Here is a 16,197-nt window from a genome sequence, read left to right as displayed (position 1 = left end):
ATTAATTGGAAAGGTACAAGTTACAACTCATCTTCACAGTCTTGATTGACACTATGGAATCATATCAGTCCCCCAATACTCCTTTGCGCATTGACACAGAATGGCTTGCTAACGCCAACTCACCATCGACCTCCTTTTCTCCTACCGGTCCCAGCGGCCGCGACGTGCCTGCTCTCCGCGTTTCGACTTCGCCTACAAGAACCAGCTTTGAGAAACCTCCTCCTTCTCCACGTAAAGATACTTCCCTCAAGAACACAAGTAGAGGAAATGAATCCAAAAAGCTTCTTGCACATGTACTGGAGCAAATCAAGGATCGAAATATGCCACCATCAGTATACGATGCGTTGTCGTCTGCTGCGGAAATCTCGAATGAGAAAAAACTAGGGTCCTTTATAGACAGGGCAGTTAAGAGGAGGGATGCAGGGAAGGATCGGAAGGCAGCCCTATATGCAGACGATGAAAGCGAGGACGAAGATGAAAGAGTCTTTTCCACAGATACGACGTTGGAACTCATGACACGACTTCGAGAGCTACTTATCATATCTGCCTCGCAAGGCTGGCGAATATTCGATGATGGGTAAGTTCAACTGAGCCTATCACATGAATACTACTCAGCCCTGCTATTTTAGTATATCCCAAGATCCCTATATGCAACGCACCTCGAGCGGTGGCAGGTTCTCATCACCCTTTCGACGCTCCCTTCAGCCTGGGGGAAAACGTTCTAGATCTCCCTCTCCAGATCCTAAAGCTCGAGATACTACTTCCACAGGTCTCCTCACACAATGTATCAGTGCCATTGCTTCTGTTGTCTCAGAAGATTGTCGCTTTCAGATAGCTTCTCCTTCTCCTTCGCGCCCGCCGTACGCATTGCAAGCCGTCACACTGGAAGTCGCCCAATTCTTGTTACATACTTATCGACGCGCCTCCGAGATCGTATCTCAAATCGTCTTCGCTCTCATACCCGCGTTCTCGACCTTCCCGAGAGAGATGCACGCGCGTCTCTTAGCATTTTTTGAAGAATGCGTAACGAGAAACGCGTTAGAAGAGCTCAGCTTGATTCAAGGCGTTCGAGGTCTCAAATCAGCTCAAGGCAAGCGGTCTAAATGTCTGTTTCCACCATTATACCTAATATCTGGTATCAGGTCCTCGGCAGCAAATTGAAGAACAGAACGAAACAGTGGTTTCTATCAGGGTTGATGAAGCATTTGACGATCCACTGTCTCCCGGCACTTCTGAATGGACACCGTGGACACGTATTGGCGCTCAGCTGGTGTCATTAAGGTCGACGAATTCACCGTTTCAATCACCATCCACGTACGATTATGCTTCATTCTTCTCGCCGCTTCTAGCAGCTATTCTTGAGAACATAGACTTTGTTCGTAGCCGTGTTGAGGTGCTACAACGCTTGTACAGATTACTTGACGCTATCATTACCCTCAAATTGGATGCCCATCTCGATGTCCTAGAAATCATTGCATATCATACACCCAACGCTCGACGGAGCGCCACTTGTTTGCTTACAACTTTCTGGCCCAAGGCGGTTGGTCACGTCATTGTGAGCAAGTCGCCCGTACTGAGGAAATTTTTGGATCTTCAAGCTGGGACAAAGCTTCCTGCCTATGAGACTTCATATCATGTCCATCAATTCTCACCCTGGTTCTTCCTCGATCTGGGGCAGTCTACATTAGACAAGCCGGAATGTGATGCATGTACAAACCCGGTCCAGGGATTTGGGCTCTTTTGTCCGTTCTGCATCTGCACTGTTCATTTCAACTGCTACCATTATCCAGAAGGCAACGTTAGCATCAATTACACTTCAAACACCGATGCCAACGTGACACAGGTCGCCATGTATCGACTATCACCAATACTAGACCGCAGGACTGTAGCAGGCGCTGGGACTGTCCAGACACAATATCACAATTTCCGGCTCGTGAATACCTTCACGCTCTGCCTTTGCATGCTTTGTCAAAAGCCCCTTTGGGGTAGCCATACGCAGGGCCTGCAGTGTACAACATGTCACCGATTCTCTCATTCCGCTTGTGTTTCGACGAGCCAGGTCCCGCCGTGCGGTAGTATTCAGAATAACTGGAGCTGCGTTATGATTCCTCCATCCGCACTGGTACAGTCTTGCGTCGATTTCTATCAAACCTTGTTCTCGCTTACGGAACAAAATATAAAAAACGGAGGGTATGAAGATGTGTCGATTATCTACTCTTCGCTGTCCACGCAATTGCAAATCATCAACAATGGCCTTGAACTAGGTTCCATTGTGCTGGGTGAAGGGAACTCGTCGCGCTCTCAAACGCAAGAAGTCCCATTATTCCGGCTTCATGATTTGCTTGCATGGTGTGAACATTACCTTTCCTCTGAGACACTCCCTGTATCCCCTGTCATCTCGGAATATCTCGAGGAAAATCATGTATTCAGAAGGAATCTGAATATGATGTTTGAATGGTCTAATCTCGTCTATATCGCTTCCGCAATTAAAACCACCTTCACTCCCAGAGGCCCTCTCCCCCTTACCTCTGAAATGTTATCCGTTTCAGCTCTTCAGGAGAGTTCGCTCGATCCTGAAGAAAATAATTCTCCTTTTGAGGTGGTTTCTTTGGCCCACATGAGAGACGTGCTTGGATATGAATTCAACGTACACTTAGATGCTGCTGCAAAGCTGCTCTTGTCGCACATGCATCACGTTGGCCTCTTCGACAGAATAGATTTGGAACCTAAGTTATTCCTGTCAGAGGCTCAGGATACTTACTGCTCCTTCCCTCTCCCAATTGGTCTCGATGAATCGCCAGATGTCGAGGCTCTGTTTGCTTCTGTAGAAGCCTGTCTCTCGGATCTAGATCTTTCAGTCAACGAAGTTGGTTTGTTGCTTCTTTGCCGCAGACTTTGGCCCAGCGGAATGGCTTCGGATTATGCGCTGACAAGACTTACAAGGTCCATCATTTCCTGGGTTCTGTCTGAGGCGAGTTTTATCCTCTGTCCCTAAATTCGCCGAATAATGTTTTCTCGCATTACCTTGATAGGACAAGGATCTTGCAACCATCCTTCGTGATTATCTCGCCAGGCAGAGGGCATTGCCTGGGGTCAGGTCAGCCTCCGACCCTTTGCCGTGGCCATCAGTGCCGAATGGTCGTCCGGCACCGTCAAGTTCTGTGAATAACGGTGGTGATTATGTAGCGTCGAGAAAAGCATTAGTTAGTCGATATGCAATCCCATGGCTCCTCGCTCTTCATCATCAAAACTCAGAGAATTATTGTAATATCCTGTACGATATCTGCGCCGAACTCGTCGACGACGAGACAGACTTGCCAACTGACCTCTTCAGCGAAGTCCCTGACCACGATGTCAAGGTACGCTCACTCTCTGAATTCTTCTCAGTAAAGTCAATGAGTCTCTGCAGGCACATGCTGCGCAATACCACGATAAGGTCCTACGATCTTTAACGCGACTACTCCATAATTCTCTCACCTTCACCGTATCCGAAAAACTTTTCGTGCGATGGTTATCCTCCCTTTCAAATTCCGGTATTATTTCTTATGTGAGTATCCCCCCTCCGATCATGTACCCATTGTTTCTCATTTTTGTACAGCCTATACCGTCTTTGGTACGACTATTTCAGAGAGACCATCAAGATCACCGATATAGTATCATGGACAAGCCTTTACCAACATCTGAAAGTTCTGAATTTGATCCCTGGCATCACATCCTTGCGAGCGCGGAAACCTTCAATGGCTTGACGAACAGCATTTGCTGGCTCTCCGTTGTGGCGTCTTCTGGTGTCGATGTGTCGGTGGCTACGTACTTCCATTTTGCCAATCTGGTGGAATCTTTTAAGCTTCCCGTGTCATCGTCACTGGTTTTCATGAACGCTATCTTCAAATCAGTCTGGCTTCGACATGCTGGACGCCAACAAATGCAGAAGATCATCTCCGATCTTCACTTTCGTTTGGATTCGGAAATTGTACAGTCTTTGAAGAAAAAGGAGATGTGCCACGATGCGTAGGTCCTCTCTTCTTGTTTAATGCCTTACTCGGGGTTTCATTTGGATATCTACAAGGGTTCTTTTCATAAAGCAGTCACTGGTGACCTGCTTACTCCTGTATGGCTGTGACCGGGAAAAGCTTCAAAGTACGGATCTCGTTACAAAAGATGACATCAAAGACCTCCCCCATCGGTGAGTCCTCGGAAATATTGGATCAATCCAGCGAATCTCATTGACATTCCAGGAGAATATTGGGTCGAGAATCGCAACTCTTGGATCCAATAGTTGTGGATACCGTACTTATGAACGCACTTGCTTCTTATGTGGCTGCCAATGTGGACGAAGTAACGTGTATCATTGCGAAATTCCTAAACATTTTCATAACGGAGTCACCAACTTTGGAATCACATGAAGTGGACAACTTCATTCTTCGTAACGGACAAATGATGACTAACTGGTAAGGAGATGCGTAGGAAAGTAATGTACTGTTGTTTGACTTAAATTTCTCTCGATAGTGCTTTCAAGTTCTACGACATACAAAGCCACGATATATCTACTCTACGGACAAGCTTTCTATTGCGAGTTGCTGTGGTCGATACGCAACCTCTGCAAGAGCTACTTGAGGAATGGTTTCGACCTAATGAAGACTGGAAACTGAGGTAACTCGTTTATAGCCTTTGTTTCACTCAACTATTCAAAAGAAACAATATCTAGGCTGTCTGCTCTCGTAAAACTATTCCGTATCATTCTGGATGTGACCAGTCCTGCTTTCACTGTTGAAGGAAGGCAGTGGAGATCTACCATCACTGAAGTGTTCTATTATTTCTTCAGCACTTTGTGGGCCGATGAAAAGGTGACATCTTTCACGTTTTATATATAGTCATCTTATTCTTGTCTAGGAAGAGCTTCGGCTAGCAGCTGACACATTTTCATCTAATTTACTTCCTGCTCATTTTGAACAAATCTCGCTATGTTGGAGCGAACTTCTTGCGAAGTCTCCAATTGCAGACCGAGTGAAGCTCGTATCCTTCCTTATCCAATTAAGACCTCATTTTCCGTCGTGGCATAGTAAGTGGCATTGGATTGGATGTTGTCATCGTTTAGTCAATCGGCTTGATAGTGGTCTCTTGGGAATCTATTGTCGAAATCATAGCGGAAGACCAATATGATCAAGATGCCGGGAACGATGGCCCACTTTCTGCACATTTGGTACGTTATTTCAGTTCACAGCTTTGTATTTACTTCTGTTCACTGCGTGTCTTCCAGTCTTTGTATGGGCTCTCGTCGAAAGAGGATCCTGTTACAGAGAGATCCAGTGCTGACTCCGAATTGATCTCTTTAAGAGTACGCACACAATTTATCCACGACCAGAACTTCTTAAACTGATTGACTGTATAGATTTCAATCGTTCTCCTCAGTTTAGATATGATCGCAGAAGGGATTCGGATCGACTACAACGATCTGCTGAGAATCAAGCAACACGTTGCACAAATTCTAGGTTTTGCAGATGTACATGCAATCCCAGCTGCAAACGGACATTCATTTTTCGTGGAGTTTGGTGATTGCAAATCGATTCCATCTGTTGCATACCCATGCATCAGTCATTTGTTTGTCTTATTAGACGCACATCATCCGTTACTTATCACAGACGCGGAATTACAAGGCTTCGTCAACGATCGCGCGTGGCCACTACTAGTAGGCTCTCCTTACGTCGACATCCTGCTCCATTTATTTGATTCAGAAATCCACGAATTACCTGGTTTGACATTGAAAAGTCTGCTTGAAAGCCTCGGGGTCATCATATATAAACACAACATCGAGAATGTCTATCTGCGACACTTGCAACCGCAACTCAAACGTGCTGTCTCTCGAGTTCAGGAAATTATGCTAAAAGACATAGACTACGAATGCCGTCAGGTTGCGTTGTCCGTTTTGCAAAGCTACATCAAAAAATACCAGGGCTCTCTGCGATCATTTGTTCAGTCAGTTTTCTTGTTCTTGTCCAACTTCAGATGAATGACGTCATATTCAGCTTTGCTATTGAACAGGTGGCGAAATTAGTGGTTTCGCAAAGTCACCTCAACCAAGATCCATTAGTTCTTCAGGCTAAGGCATTCATCGACTCAATGTTGACAGCGTAGGTCTTAACCTCACCTTACGATGCAATCGGTAGTCCTAATTCTAAGCTAGGTATTGCAACAACGGAATTTTCATTGGACTGATCAGAGTTAGTTGCAATCAAAATTTCGATTGCACCGAATTGACTCTTACAAAAATAGAGACAACTGGACCGCAGCCTCTTTGTTGTATTGAAGCAGGTTCTGGATGCAAATGCCAAAGAGAGTGGTTCCCAACATCTTCTTGATACAATTCTTTACGATACGTTCAGACGCGCTGTCGAAACCGACCAGAACTCCTTTCAAGTCATGTTGAATAACCTCCAAACATTTGTTGAAGTGGTGCATCACCAGAATTATAGCGCGGAAACTATGACCTGTGAGTATTTCGCACTAGAAAATCGTCTTTGTATTAATGAATGCTGTACCGAAAAGTCGTTGGTCAAAGCCTCACATACCTTACACGACGAATATCCGAGTGGTCTCCGGAGGTGGTCAACCCAGCTCCGTTACTTCTTATTGCTGCACTTCTAATACAACATAATAAAGCCCAAAGTCGAGTGAGCAAGACATTCGGTACCTCGGAGGCCCACTCAATAACTAACTTCTACATTTTTAGGATTTCCTATCTTACACAGACACAGTGCTTAGGGCAGTACTAACACGAATGCTTGTGGATGGCGCTACTCTTTCACGCCTTGTACAAGTCACAGCAACACTCTACCGCAAAGGCCCTTCGGTCAATGGCGAACCTTCAAATAATATCATTCCTGTCATCTTTGAGATATTAAACGAGGGATTACGCGTGAAAGCTCGCGTTCTTTCGGGTACAATCAACTCCATGTTAGAGGTGAGTGTTCCGTTGTCATGGTTCGCCTTTGGATTCTAGTATACAACCAGACAGTGATGTCTACGAATATCAATGGCTCAACAACACCTGCGTTGTCTCATTCAAATTTGTTCGTGGGGTTAGCATTACCAGGAATACACTTCTTATATAATTACTCTTGGACGGATCACCGCACGGATAATGACTTTCAGGCTTCACTGACAGTCGCTAAGGTGTTGCTCCGAGTTTCGAGTAAGGATCCAGACATTCTGATGAAGTTCGTCGATGTCAGCACAGAGGTGAGCGCAATCCACACCACTACTTCCATTGCTTTCGTAAATAATGCGCATAGAAAACTGGACCACAGAACACGTCTATTAGGGCATGGAATATCCTTCTTCTGGCTGTCTTACAAGATTCTTCAGGGGAATCAATCAATATGATATTCTCTCATCTTGCGACATTCTCCCTTGTCCATCATGCTGCATTGCGACCGTACACCACTCGTCCAGGAGCTCAGATACCAGAATCTGCAATAACAGATATAAACCATGCGTACATTGCTATCAAAGTTTGGTTGATTGTCGCCCAAATAAAAGCGGCGAGGGATGGAGCAGGAAGTACAGATGCATTGATTGTTTGGAATGAACTTTATTCGGTCTTTGAAAGTCTGATACATTTCTTCGAGGCTGAATTTCGTGCTGGATTGTCCTCCGTGAGTTGTCAAAAGATTCTTAATTCACACAGATTGTTTTACAGTCCCTACTAGACATTGGCTATGTTGACGTGGTCTACGGTGGCCGATCTCTTCTTATTTCTAAGACACCTACCATCCCCAGTTGTACTGCACACATCTTCACAGATCAGCCTCTTGGAACGCCTGAAACCCCTCGGTCGAGGCGAAGCACACACAGGAAAGGTAGGAAAACATTGTTTCTTGATCAGGGAAGACAAACTGAGTTCGAAACCGTAGTTGGCGCGAACGATACGATCTATGGCAGAAAAGCCGCTAGATATGCCCTTTGAGACAATGTCCAACCAGGTTGCGAATGACATAGTAGCAGCAGAAAAGCTGCGAATCCTGGAGGCGTTGAACAGGGAGGTGATCCCGGAGCGAAGAGGAGCCAGAACCCAGATTACGTTGGATAGTAATAGATAATGGATATATTATTATAATAGGATCATGGTATACATAATGAAGTTAGACGGACATATTCGCTCTTTAGGCTGTTCGTAAACGAATTTTCTGGGCTGCTTTTCGCTTTTCTTTCATGATAGTGAACCCGACAAAAAATCCGATTGCAGAAAGACCGACAATGAGGACGAAGAGAGGCAATTGAATAGCCCATTCTCGAGCTGGGAAGTAGCCGTGCAAAGCACTTGAAGAATCGAAAAAGGGCTAGAAAAGGATTCACCGTTAGGATGAGCGATTAACTCAATACAAGACAAATCAAATACGCACCAGCAGAATAGCCCATGTTGTATAGTAAGTAAATACCAAAGCTGCGGTGAGCAGCATCATCCCTCCTAGCATTTTATCACTGGCACCCTGTATGTATGACTTGTTATTGAGCTGGAGGTTGTAGGAAGAACATGAATTCATGCACCATTTTCGATGGAGAAATTACAGACGGAGGAGTAGCTAAGTGAGAATGACACGTCGCCAGTGCGACATTCGCGCGAGCACGTGCAAAAAACCCTAATCTCGAGCGACCTGAGGGAGTGGTCTACTTGTCCTCAGTTTATTAACTGCAAGTGTTACGATACAATGGAATTCATGGAGGGCAATTATAGGTAAGTAAAATTTGTCTAAAGCATATCGTACTCGCTGAGCTCCCGGTCAAAATTGTCCTTCAGCGAAATCGTAACCAACGGATAAGTCCAATGAATATTTGAGCAATAATTAAAATTCGAACTCTTCCGACACCAACTCGATGTGACCTCGACGGTCACCTCGTCGGATACGGGCGGGACTGATTTCAAATGCAATAGCTTTTCTCACCATGGCGTTGAAAGAGGAGGGGCCACAACCTACGAAAAAATCAAAATTGAGCAAACCTGAACCGTTGCAAGGGAAATATAGATCTTACATGCGACAACGACGGACCCTCTTGCTGTCTCGACTTCTTCACGCAATATCCGATCAAGTCTTGGCTTACCCGGCCTGACTTTCACCGAAACAGCAGACACATCCCGCATTTCCTGGCCTTCCACAATCAGTCGAGGCCGAGCTCGATGTTGAGAGGAGGGCGAAAGGTGTGTATCATCAGTGTACATGTCCGACATAGCACCGGAAATAGCAGAAAAGGGCTGGGAATGTCGTATGGAGCTCGCAGAGACGTCAACATCCAAGTCAGATGTATTGAGTGGACGTAGGTTGACGAGGGGAGAGGACTTGATGGGTGCATGCGCTGATTGGAGGGGCGGTGAATTTGGCCGGCTTGACGAGGGATATGATGAGGATAGCGGTCTGCTCTTGGGAGAGGTGGGAGGGGAAGTAGCTCGTGAACCGTGTGATAGATGAAACGCAGAAGAAGATCGATCGGGAAAGGTAAGTGTAGAAGTAGAAGCGTCTTCGGGTACGAAAGGCAGAGGGGAAGACGAACGCGAGGAGTTTGGGCTACCGGGACCGATCAAACGTGGCGGGTACTCTGTTGGTGAGTATAGTGCGACAGATCTCATCCCGAGGTCGACTGATTCGTCGTCGGATTCATTGGAGTCACGCAGAAAAGCAAGCGTATTGGGGTCAGAATCTAAACCACTCGAGTGCCCATGACCGTGGACTTGTTTGTTCGGATCATTCATTCCGTTCAGCATCACCCCCCGATCGCCATCCTGTGTGAGATTGAGAATCTGTGAGAGCTTTCTGGACTTTGCGCGTAGTTTTTTGCCTTGCTTTTGCACCTTCCTGTTGAGCTGTCGTTCGCCGGGAAGAGAATCGTCATTGTCACCTTCGAAGTTGGTCAAGTTGAGGGTATAGTCCTCTCTCTCGGAAAGAGGAATAGAACTGATGTCATTTTCTTCGTCTCCGAATGCATCTGTGTAGTAATTGAAGTCGACGAAATTATTATCAGCGCCATCGCTATCATAGAGAGTCGATTCTTCGGACGAAATTCTTTTAGAGCGCGCGTAGGTGGGGGTTGGGGCCAAGAGACCGGGGTCAGAACCATTTGGTGGTGGAGGTACGTTCTTCGCAAGCAGTGGTTTGAAATTTGTCACGAATATATCAACGTCCAATCCAGGCGAGGGAATCATGGCCATACACCTCCGTAGGATAGAAGCGCACCATTGTATATGTGCTATGGATAGATTTGTAAAAAAGGGTACATCAGGAAATCAACCAAGACAATGCAGAAAGTTGGATATTTACCAAATTCGCGTATCATCCAAACGAATTTCACACGACGGGTGTTGAATCCTTTGGAAGCCCAACCTCCCGGACGCCCACCAAGATACCTCCCATCTCGACCAGCCAGACATAGACAAACATATTCCAATATAGACAGTCCAAAACTAACACCTGATCCGGCTACAAAAATGACAACAGTCGAATGTTCCCCCCATCTTGCACGCACTGCACTGCCAAAAGGTCCATCTACATACATCTTTAACAGTACACCGGTTGATGGCATAATGGTGCTACTTGGTAGTTTCTCCCCTTGTATGTGCTGCTGATTGTGGCTGACCATATTAGCGACGTGGTTCCACAGGTCTCTCGTCCATCCATTTCGACAACGAACAAGAAAGACGATTGCACGTCCGGCTACTGAAGCAGCTTGTTCATCGCAGATTGAAGCTTGTAAAGCCCATGATCGTATTCAGTCATCTGCTACAATTTCAGCACGGAATTTACTCACCGGTGGTGAAGGGGTGCGTAAGAAATCGAGAGACAGATGGAACATTGATGAGAAAATGTTGGCCAGGAGCCCAGGACAAAAAACCGGGTGTAATGTATGTAAGGCGAACGGTAGCACCGGAGAGGAGCTCGGCATGAGCAAATCCAGGTGGTGGAGAGTACCCAATGGCAGATGCAGGCGCAAGCAGGTTCCCGTCGGCATATGTCGAGAATCTAGAATCAAGGTAGGGCGACGAAGGAGGATATATTGAGGAGCTCGTCGAATAGCGCCATGGTCGCAGAGCCTGAGTTTCGGGATCTGCGGGGGCAGTAGACTGGGAAACAACAGGTGCAGTGTTCTCCTTTCCAAAGAAGCCGTTCATTTGCAACCACCAAGTACCACGCCATACGCGTTCTGCCGCCCAGATACCTAATGTGAGGTAGCACCAAAATCCTACGGGAGGGTGATGCAATGCTGACATGACCAGTGTGAGGGGAACAAGGACGATATGCGAGATATAGAATATTTCATAATGCGCCTTTCTGATAAAACGCGATGAGACGAAGATTAAGAGGGTCAAAAGACCAAATGCCTACGATAGATGTGGATTAAAAGGAAATTAACACAAAAAAAACACAGGAGACGCACTAGCCAGCCATAGATAAACTTTTCGTACTGCCACGCATACGTATATCCAATCTTTCCAGTACTCGGGCGATGATCACGTAACAACTGTGCACTCCACAATAGCACATGCAGCAAGGTGATTAGCCAAATCAGCCTGCCAGACCACCGATGTAGCCAAGCGAGCTTGTCGAAATACACCTGAGTGGTGAATGAGATAGCAAATATGGCAAATGGCGGAGCTTTCAACGCAAAGAGTACACATAGCGGTAAAAGCGCGAAAGCAATAAGTCCTGTCCTCCCTCCAGAGGTCCACCAAGCTTTGTTTATCGTGTATTGAGGTTGGTACTGGTAGAATAACGATGCATCGTAGCCTGTACCTCTTGTAGCTAAATTGGGGGAGTCCAAGTCGAATAGTTTCGGGGAAAGGTAGTCCGGGCCGACAAAAGCCAATAAGAATGCGATTATAGGAAGGGCAACGAGACAAAGGATCTGTGAATTTGGAGGAAGAATAACTGGTTGAATGTTTTTTCCTGTCCGTCTAGCACGTTCCAAGACAGAGGCACCTCTCCAAGTTCTTCTTCGCAAAGCCCATTTACTCCAAGCGGCAGCTACAAAACCGCCTCTGTTACCACTCAGATGGAAGAGGGTGAAGACCAATAAGACAAAACCGACGCATATCCAGAGAAGATATGTGTAGACCTTCGAGTTATCGCTCATCATATGAGCGACCAGATATGCGGTAACCCATTCTAAATCGTCGGTGTAAGCTGGAATTGAAGGATCCGGTGTCAAAGCAGAAGTAGTGCGGGCAGCATGGGTACTGAACATAGTCTGCCACCTTTTGCTACATGTAATTTCGTAGAGAGTGATGAAAGTGATGAAAGTGCAATAATAGGCCTGGATCGACCTCGAGCTAAAAGATATACCGCAAACGCCGTGATATCAAGCGACACCGCAGCTAATACTTTTCGACTACATGCCTATGTATATCTTTTTCCGATCGCACACAAATTTCATACACGACAACGTCAACTCAATGGTGCTCACCCATTTGTCAAGTTTCAACAAAACTCATCAGCAAACGCCAAATGGAGCCAACCAACACCCGGCGGTCACAGCTTTTACGAAGTCAAGGATGATAATCCATCTTGTGTCCATAGATAATATGTAGAACAAGTCGAAGAAGTAGTATGTACATTCCAATCTACGCCGGATTTATCGTACATCCAGAGAAACCCCGAGCCTGATATAAAACCTAAACCAGAATCTCGCCACTTCGGACCTGTATGTTGGATTAAGCAAGAACATCGATAGTATATCAAACAACACAATACCCACCTCCTTGCCAGTCTTCTTGATCTTGGCGTGGATATCTTCGTAAGGCTGTGTGCTCTTCACGATGACCTCCTGGGTCTCGAGGTTGACAGAGAACTCTCCCACCGCTGTGAAAGGTGTATGTAGGGTAATATGATCAGGGAGCCAGCCAAATTTAGAGATCTCAGTCTGTCGACGGACCTCCGTCACGTTTGGCCTTGTCCAGAACTCGGGTAACAGCGCCAGAGCAGCCAGAGCAGGTCATCTACAGCGAATAAGCATTGGGGTTGATAACTGAATCTGTGTTATGTCGCACCTTCACATCGAATTTGTAGGTATGTTCAACGTCTGCCTGCATCGCCGAGGAGTCTGATCAGTTCCCAAATGCCCATTCGAATCACCAACGTATATACCATTGTGTGTAGAAAATGTCAAAGTCTGCGATGAAGATAATTAGACGATTATTTGAGTGGGAAGAAGTAGAGGAGAACTCAACGAGAATGACTTGGTCTTAAATGAGAAAGGTGACACAGCAGATACGTGGAGATGCTTTATAAGAAGGTCCGGGAAGAACAAAATTGGCAGCCCGATGATCAACATGAACAACATGAATTGCGTAGAGATTGGAATTGCTCTGACTCATGTCCGACTGAGCGCTTACTCAGAGCTATGCTCAAAAACCTCTCGAATGTCTCTCCATTTATATCCTCATTAAGTGGTAGTCAATAATATTCTATCATCTATCATACAGTCATTGTCAAGCACTTTCATGCGTGACGCATCGCCGTGTCACCGCCTCCCTTCCATCATCTCTACATTTTCATCACCATCGGTAGACACTGCTACCCAACCATCCCCATGCGCAGGTTTTCCCTGTATTCTAGCAATCAAAGGTTTAACCCAACCTGAAGAAGAATTGAGTTTTGCGCTACAAAATACGTAGTGGTTGCTAGATACTCACCCAGTATTCGTGGAACATCCTGGTCGTTTCTATGTGTAATATAGTAAACGGGGACACCAGCTAATATAAACACTAAGAATAGGTTTCCTCCTCTCAGTGCGTGAATTGAAAAAAAAGTACTTGGAGAATACATACCCAAAACTGCAACAGCCTCCAGCGGTGCTGCGATAATAGGCATGACCAGCAGGAATAGTGCCACCTAGCCATAGATATTAATGAAACAGCTAGTCGAAGGCGAAAGCCACTAACTCCACAGAATATGAGAGGGGTAATAATCCAAGTCTTGTACGGGCTTCATTCTGTAGCTTAGTTATGTGTCATAGAAATAATTCTGCAGACACTTACCGCTCCAGCATCGGCTCCTTGATGCGAAGAATGACAAGCCCGAGAACCTTTGAGAGCATTCAATATTTTCATATCATCGATTCCGTGTAATATGCTTACAGTCAAAAAATAGAAAGACCACGATGCAACCACGGAGAAGTTGACCAGTGACCGGAATCCTCCGCCTACAAGAACGAACACGAGTGTGAGCACAGTTTGTAACAGCGTGGCATTTAGTGGTGTTTTTCGAGTCTTGTGAAGGCGACCGAACAGTGCAGGTAGGTAGTTTTCGCGACCGGCGGCATATATCAGGCGAGAAGCAGTAAAGAAACCGCCTAGGAACGTTGAGCTATCGTTAACAAGTTTGACTTAAAGACGCACCGTTGAGGGCACCAAAGCAAGAGAAGGCTACCATAAAGGCAAATACTGTTCCACCCCATGGGCCAAAGATCGCTCGACCAAAGTCCATAGCCACAGTGTTACTAAGACCTACAAGATTCTAATCGCGAAATGAGCATATGTGAAGCCAGATAAACATGTCAGCCACACTTTATCCAGCACGGCAAAATATGACACATTGGCGAGGAGAAACAAAACCTGTGAAAAAGTTTCGGATGAATTATGTATCTTAGACTTGGAGCTTGGCTCGAAGACTTGTCAACATACAATCACGATGACCATACTCGAATGTATCGCCCGAGGTATATTCTTTCCTGGTTGATGCATTTCTCCAGCGACGTAATTGGCTTGATCCCAGCCGTCAAAGGCCCAAAGGCCAGAGTAAAAGGCTAACGAATATTCTGAAGGACTCGTGCTGGAGCCCTTGAACCACGGTTCTCCTAGCGACGGTGAAGCTTTCCCTCGAGCAAGTTGGACTATTCCAAGGACGATGATGAACACCTGCGCCACACAATAAATCACTGTGATGGTATGGGATATAAAGACGCACGGACCAGACACATAATCTAATCAGGTCATGAGCATTCACTCCAACAGCAACTCAAGTTCCATCTACTGACCTTGACGCTAGTAAACACGACAGCTGCACGAGCACCCAGTTTCCGGTCCCAAACACAGAGTGCTGTAACTAGCAAAACCGCAATACAGGCTGTGAGCTTGATTGCCCAGGCAGGAATATCATCCGGGGAAATATTGTCACGGGTACTGTGCCAAAAGATACGGTTGAGGTATTCAGCAAAAATTAAGCTGATCACTGCGTTTCCACCTAGAGAGAAGATGTTCAGAGGCCATAGAAACTGGAGGTATGTTTTCAAATACCAGGTCTTAACGCGATGATTGCTGTCCATGCAAATAAATAGGCGAGAAGAGGACCATATGCATAAGCTAAGTATGCTTGAGCTCCGCCATTTTGAGGTATTGCCGATCCAAGTTCAGCAAAACTACTGGCACCGGTCCGGCCGAGTAATCCAGAAGCTATCCACACACATAGACTTGCACCAACAGTTCGCGTGTTGGCAACTACGACTCCTGGCGAAGAGCTATGGCCATTGAAATCGGGAGTACAACGAAAATCTAAAGGCTTACAAAATCCCGGAACCAATCTGTAAGATGTAAGCAAAAAAAATCCATTTAATAAGTAGAAGAAGCACACACTTGCATCCCGACCACCAATGCTATGCCTAATTTTGTCATTAGATAACAAAGTTCAAACCCGAAAACCTTCAGCCAAAAGTACCATTCAAAAGGCTAATATTCTTTTCTCCATGTTCTCCATGCACCATGTCCGGGTCAGTTAAACTTGTACTGAGCGGGAGAAGATCAAAATCAAAACTCCGCATTGAAAAAGATCGGTTGCTTCAACACATGTTAGCGTCAAAGCCATTAATAGAGGGCAAGCTGCTCACCGACTGTGATGAGACGGCTCTGCGAGAGGAACACCATCTGAAATTTCTAGAGCGCGAAGGGAGTCTTCAGAGTCCCTTGACTGCCTCCGGGGAGATGCGGGAGATGCGGGAGGTGAGTTAGAGAAGGATAGATTTAGAGGGGATTTAAGGGCAACATATGAAGAGCTCATGGAAGTGGTCCAAACGCGACGAGTTAGGCTTCCATGTAAACTGCTTGCAGGATTAACGTGAGATTAAATTGCCATACTGGGAGCTCGAGAAGTTCATGATCAGCTTCGGCCCGTAGATCCGAGGCAGAAATTTTGGCTGTAAACGCGAACGCACTGGCCTTTC

General features: G+C 46.0%; 5 protein-coding genes across 5 annotated transcripts; 1 reads left to right on the top strand and 4 right to left on the bottom strand.

Moving 5' to 3' along the window:
* Window positions 1-6: 6 nt before the first annotated feature.
* Window positions 7-8,096, top strand: C8R40DRAFT_1256268 (uncharacterized protein; the record flags this gene model as incomplete). Its single annotated transcript, XM_046233770.1, has 23 exons — window positions 7-577; window positions 630-1,090; window positions 1,143-2,971; window positions 3,033-3,359; window positions 3,410-3,547; window positions 3,599-4,008; window positions 4,067-4,183; window positions 4,236-4,448; window positions 4,507-4,650; window positions 4,706-4,844; window positions 4,891-5,059; window positions 5,112-5,200; window positions 5,258-5,335; window positions 5,390-5,973; window positions 6,024-6,128; window positions 6,182-6,218; window positions 6,271-6,487; window positions 6,544-6,668; window positions 6,728-6,958; window positions 7,009-7,236; window positions 7,290-7,652; window positions 7,707-7,856; window positions 7,911-8,096. The coding sequence occupies exons 1-23, from the start codon at window positions 54-56 to the stop codon at window positions 8,094-8,096; spliced, it is 6,864 nt and encodes a 2,287-aa protein (XP_046082914.1). The 5' UTR covers window positions 7-53.
* C8R40DRAFT_1120360 (dolichol phosphate-mannose biosynthesis regulatory) lies at window positions 8,086-8,618 on the bottom strand. The gene is made up of 3 exons (XM_046228761.1): window positions 8,545-8,618; window positions 8,400-8,486; window positions 8,086-8,336 (listed from the first exon to the last, which is right to left on the bottom strand). The coding sequence occupies exons 1-3, from the start codon at window positions 8,545-8,547 to the stop codon at window positions 8,160-8,162; spliced, it is 267 nt and encodes an 88-aa protein (XP_046082913.1). The 5' UTR covers window positions 8,548-8,618; the 3' UTR covers window positions 8,086-8,159.
* On the bottom strand, window positions 8,619-12,532 carry C8R40DRAFT_1256264 (uncharacterized protein). The gene is made up of 5 exons (XM_046233769.1): window positions 11,422-12,532; window positions 10,795-11,365; window positions 10,308-10,733; window positions 9,028-10,236; window positions 8,619-8,968 (listed from the first exon to the last, which is right to left on the bottom strand). The coding sequence occupies exons 1-5, from the start codon at window positions 12,226-12,228 to the stop codon at window positions 8,841-8,843; spliced, it is 3,141 nt and encodes a 1,046-aa protein (XP_046082912.1). The 5' UTR covers window positions 12,229-12,532; the 3' UTR covers window positions 8,619-8,840.
* Window positions 12,533-13,335, bottom strand: C8R40DRAFT_1120347 (uncharacterized protein). The gene is made up of 6 exons (XM_046228760.1): window positions 13,211-13,335; window positions 13,128-13,152; window positions 13,031-13,066; window positions 12,916-12,979; window positions 12,739-12,842; window positions 12,533-12,682 (listed from the first exon to the last, which is right to left on the bottom strand). The coding sequence occupies exons 2-6, from the start codon at window positions 13,128-13,130 to the stop codon at window positions 12,656-12,658; spliced, it is 234 nt and encodes a 77-aa protein (XP_046082911.1). The 5' UTR covers window positions 13,131-13,152; window positions 13,211-13,335; the 3' UTR covers window positions 12,533-12,655.
* On the bottom strand, window positions 13,336-16,080 carry C8R40DRAFT_1120344 (L-methionine transporter). Its single transcript, XM_046228759.1, has 16 exons — window positions 15,865-16,080; window positions 15,696-15,814; window positions 15,614-15,639; window positions 15,545-15,561; window positions 15,278-15,498; window positions 15,019-15,224; window positions 14,953-14,964; window positions 14,666-14,899; window positions 14,549-14,596; window positions 14,381-14,498; window positions 14,120-14,334; window positions 14,021-14,067; window positions 13,925-13,967; window positions 13,811-13,874; window positions 13,676-13,747; window positions 13,336-13,619 (listed from the first exon to the last, which is right to left on the bottom strand). The coding sequence occupies exons 1-16, from the start codon at window positions 16,032-16,034 to the stop codon at window positions 13,504-13,506; spliced, it is 1,728 nt and encodes a 575-aa protein (XP_046082910.1). The 5' UTR covers window positions 16,035-16,080; the 3' UTR covers window positions 13,336-13,503.
* Between the last annotated feature and the right edge of the window lie 117 nt (window positions 16,081-16,197).

Source organism: Lentinula edodes, assembly GCF_021015755.1.
Source record: "Lentinula edodes strain Le(Bin) 0899 ss11 chromosome Unknown C8R40scaffold_35, whole genome shotgun sequence".
In the NCBI taxonomy this organism is placed as follows: domain Eukaryota; kingdom Fungi; phylum Basidiomycota; class Agaricomycetes; order Agaricales; family Omphalotaceae; genus Lentinula; species Lentinula edodes.
The sequence above is the reverse complement of the archived record's forward strand: the minus strand, read 5'-3'. Positions and strand labels throughout refer to the sequence as shown.